Source organism: Austrofundulus limnaeus, unplaced genomic scaffold (assembly GCF_001266775.1).
Source record: "Austrofundulus limnaeus strain Quisiro unplaced genomic scaffold, Austrofundulus_limnaeus-1.0 Scaffold130, whole genome shotgun sequence".
Classification (NCBI taxonomy): Eukaryota; Metazoa; Chordata; class Actinopteri; order Cyprinodontiformes; family Rivulidae; genus Austrofundulus; species Austrofundulus limnaeus.
This window is the reverse complement of record NW_013952532.1, coordinates 1,305,717-1,309,664: the sequence shown is the minus strand read 5'-3', so window position 1 is coordinate 1,309,664 and position 3,948 is coordinate 1,305,717. Positions and strand designations below refer to the sequence as shown.

The following is a 3,948-nucleotide window of genomic DNA, read 5'->3' as shown; positions in this document are numbered from 1 at the left end:
GTATATATATTGCTTATGAAATGTATATATTATTCTTTTCATTACTTCTTGTTTTACTTCTTCGTTCCCTCTTCAGGGATCTCCACAGTGAGTCACGATCATTAAAGGCAAAATAAATGACAAAAGCAAGTGGATTTTACTTCCAGCCACTGGCAAAGTCATTCCTCAAACTTTAACGGATTTAATTTTTTTATAATCGCTATTCTTTTATCCCTAATAGAGAGTATTGAAATGTTTTATTCAGGACCAAATTGAAGAAACCATACRTTTTGTCTTTAGGGAAACCTTTTTCAGGAATTTGTTGCAACATTTTTCTTTGAAAAGTAACCGTTTTCTTTTTAACATTCTTCTCTGAATATCTAACCCTTTTGTCTCAGCACTGCTACAGATGTGTTTTTCTTCCACTCCTCAGGCGGAGATAGGACCTGGAGCCTTGAACCTCACCGACTCATCTGTGGGGACGAGCAGCAGCCAGACTAACACTGGTAGGGCTCCAGCTCCGTCTGCTAGCAGTGCTTCCTCCCCAACAACAGGGGCCGCCTCGGGAGGCCGTCGCCCCACTTCTCCAGGACCCCCTGGCTCCAGGCCGCCTTCTAAAGGCACCCCGGGACGAGGAAAGAGCACCTGGAGGGTGGAGGACCTTGAGGGGGAACTTGAGAGGAAGATAAAAATGCTGGAGAAGGAGCGCCAGGCCATGAGGAAAGAGACCCAGGGCCAGCATGAGAAGATCGACAAGGGCATTGACACGGTTACCCACCGGGTCACAGAGCTGGAGCACAGTGAGTGTGTGGGAGAAAGCCGGGGGAGAGTAAACTGATACAYGCAGAGGAAGTGCATAATTGCATCATCAAGCTAACGCACTTATGAGCACTGAGAGAGAGGGCTGGAATGATCACTGTGGGCGAACTGGGTCAGCGCAGCAGTAGAGAATACACTCTAGATGAAAATAAGATGTTTAATGAGGGCTGAAGGTTATGAAATGTCAAACATAAATGGGGGGTGAATAAATAATACAGATGAAAATAAATTAAACTAAACTGTAATAATCTGGAAATATTTGCTGCTTGCTTTTAAAACCTAAATTATCATCTTTATTCGAGGTAATATTTTCTGCCCATTTTATAAATAAATTATCATCAGTGCTTTATAATCTGTGCAATATTATTTTGGCAAATGATTGCTTGGACTGCAATAAAGCACAGGCTATGATAGTTTGTGTGCTATGCATTTACGCTCTCCAYGCCAATAATTTCCTTTGGGCCAGTCAGATGACATCTGATCCTAGACAGAACTAAATAAATCATACAAGCAGCATTAAAAATACTTTTTAATGCGATCAAAGTTGATTCTCTCTCAGCCATTTTATCTCACTGCTTTTAAACGAGTAATAGAATGACTGCTGGACTAACTGTGCTAAAGAATTCCATTGATGTGATCCTCCAAAGAATAACACAATCAAATGCATTTTCACCAAAGGCCACATTATGGTGGCCTGAGACAGCCAGTTGTTATGCTATGTTTGAGCACTGCTAACAAACAACTGAGCTCTATGTAGTATTTTGTGCAGAGAAACAACATTTTAATTGGACCTCTCATAAACACTGAAAAGTACTATGTATACAACTGATTGAATGTGAAGTAAATAATACAGAAATACTAATAAAAATTAAAGTAAGAGAATTTTACTCATCGTTGAGCTGTTGAACTTCCCCACTTTCTGACAGGGAATTCACACTGGAGGGGTGTTCCAGTTTAAATTTACGACTTGTCAGTGGGAAATTCCTACATCCCAGTACATCTGGGTTACAGCAAAAGCGGCCAGTGAAGATGCAGTGAAATAGAGATTTTACACTGCGAATTTTGCTGGCTACTTTTGAATCCTGGGCACCTCCACCTAGTGGTGGGATACCATTATTTTCTTTACAAGTTTATAATGAATGTTGGTTTCAAAGCAGCATACACTTATTTTAAGACATTAATACATCTTTGAAGATCTCGCAGGCCACATAAAATGCTGTGGCRAGCCACAGTTGGCCTGGGGGAGTTTGACACACGTGCTCTAAATGTAAAATAGAAACTAAGAAATTGACCAAATATTTTCTTTTCAAATAGGATACATTTTTCTCTGGCAGCTCCTCCTTTAGCTATATTTATAATTAGTTTATGTACATAACCATCCAGAAGACAAGGAGCCAAACCATAAAGAATTTTATAATTCAGACAAACATTTATATATTTTACAGAGTTTTCCCAACAGAGGGGAGCATATTTCTCAAAAATATGAAAATAAATGTTTTCTAACAAAAAAAAAAGTGATTGTATGTATAGTGGTTACATAAGGTTCGAATTCAACCAACGTGACAAACAGTAACTAATATGAGACAGAAATACTGAAAGRAAATATATTTTTGCTGCCTCACATGAAAGTGAATCTCTAATAAAGTTTCTAAAGTTTACCAAACCGAACTTTACTTCTGAACACACTTTTTTGGTGAGTGGGTTCAAACTATCATTTAAATCTAGATATAAACCTAATTGTGTATATTCTGAGACAACTCCAATCTTTCTCCTGAAATGAAAACATCTGAGTCTATTTTTCTTCTGTGTTTCTTGGAGAAGAAGTTGATTTTACAACAATTTAAACATCTGTTAAACCAGCTTGTGACATTTTCCATAACAGCTGTTGGCTTGCTTGCCACCTCCTGTGTGACTTYACTCTGAGTCAAAATGACATCTGTGTATCAACACTCATATAGTCAAAAACAATATTGCAAATTATTTTTTCTAATTTCATGCAGTCCTAGTCATTTGCTGATCCCTATCCATTAAATGTAAATTTAAGAAGCTGTTTGTAAATGGATTTGAAGAAAAAGATGCAATATTAAATGATGGGCAAGTTGAAAAAGATTCTAGAGAAAACTTTAAGGCTGGTGTAGAAACACTTTTGCATGTTTTTCTGTTTGTCTTTGAACCTGAAAGTTGAAACATTTCCTACAGCAGGAGTTTGTTCCCAAACGTTTCCATGCCATGCCCCCCCTAGCCTGGTCCTTGCCTTCATAGTTCCGCTCAATTCTAGTTTCCCTTCACTGTTCCATTTGGGATTTCTCCCATAGACAAGGATTTCTTCAGCAGAATTTCGTTCGGGCCAATCAGAGAACAGAAGGCAGGGTTTTGAACGACAACATCGATTTTCTGTGCAGTGTCTGCTTGTAGTTTATTTTACCTGGGCCAATCAGCAAACAGAAGGAGGGGCTTTGAACGATATCAATTTTCTGTGCAGTGTCTGCTTGTAGTTTATTTTACCTGGGCCAATCAGCAAACAGAAGGCGGAGTTTTGAACAACGTTGATTTTCTGCACAGTGTCTGCTTGTGAGTTTAGCAATGGCAGTGGAGGAAGTGAATGAAGCCAGTCTGTGTTGACAAGGCTCCCAAATTAAATTAAATTGATTTTTTTCTGACAAAGCAGCAGCTCTCATTTACAGCCGTCTCGTTTGGCTCAGTAATTTTCTCCTCTCAGTAGGGTTGTTTACAGCACACGCGATTTCCAGTTAGCTTCTTAGCTTAGCCTCCTTCACAGTGACAACACACACATGCTTCAGCAGAGGCCACGCCTCCTGCAAGAAACGATTCTCTATGCAGTAAGTCCAGACCCTTGTACGAAGCAAAGTGAAGGACAGGGTCTGGTTTTAACCAGGCTACCTTCACAGCGGAGCTGGCACACATACGTCGCGACCAACTGATCCAATCATTTTAAACTTCAGCAGAGGCCACGCCTCCAGCAAGAATCACTTCTCTATAGCCGCAAGTCCAGACCCTCGTACAAAGGTTAGTAAAGGACAGGGTCTGGTTTTAACCAGGCTACCTTCACAGCGGAGCTGGCACACATACGTCGCGACCAACTGATCCAATCATTTTAAACTTCAGCAGAGGCCACGCCTCCAGCAAGAA

The 3,948-nt window shown here is 40.1% G+C and overlaps 1 protein-coding gene across 3 annotated transcripts in view; it reads left to right on the top strand.

Annotated features, from left to right (window-relative positions):
- nptxrb (neuronal pentraxin receptor b) overlaps window positions 1-3,948 on the top strand; it is a 22,505-nt gene that overhangs the window by 4,728 nt on the left and 13,829 nt on the right. For all 3 annotated transcript variants that reach the window (XM_014015536.1, XM_014015535.1, XM_014015537.1), the window contains exon 3: window positions 413-779. In XM_014015536.1, the coding sequence (XP_013870990.1) occupies window positions 413-779 (367 nt within the window). The remainder of the gene's footprint in view (window positions 1-412; window positions 780-3,948) is intronic.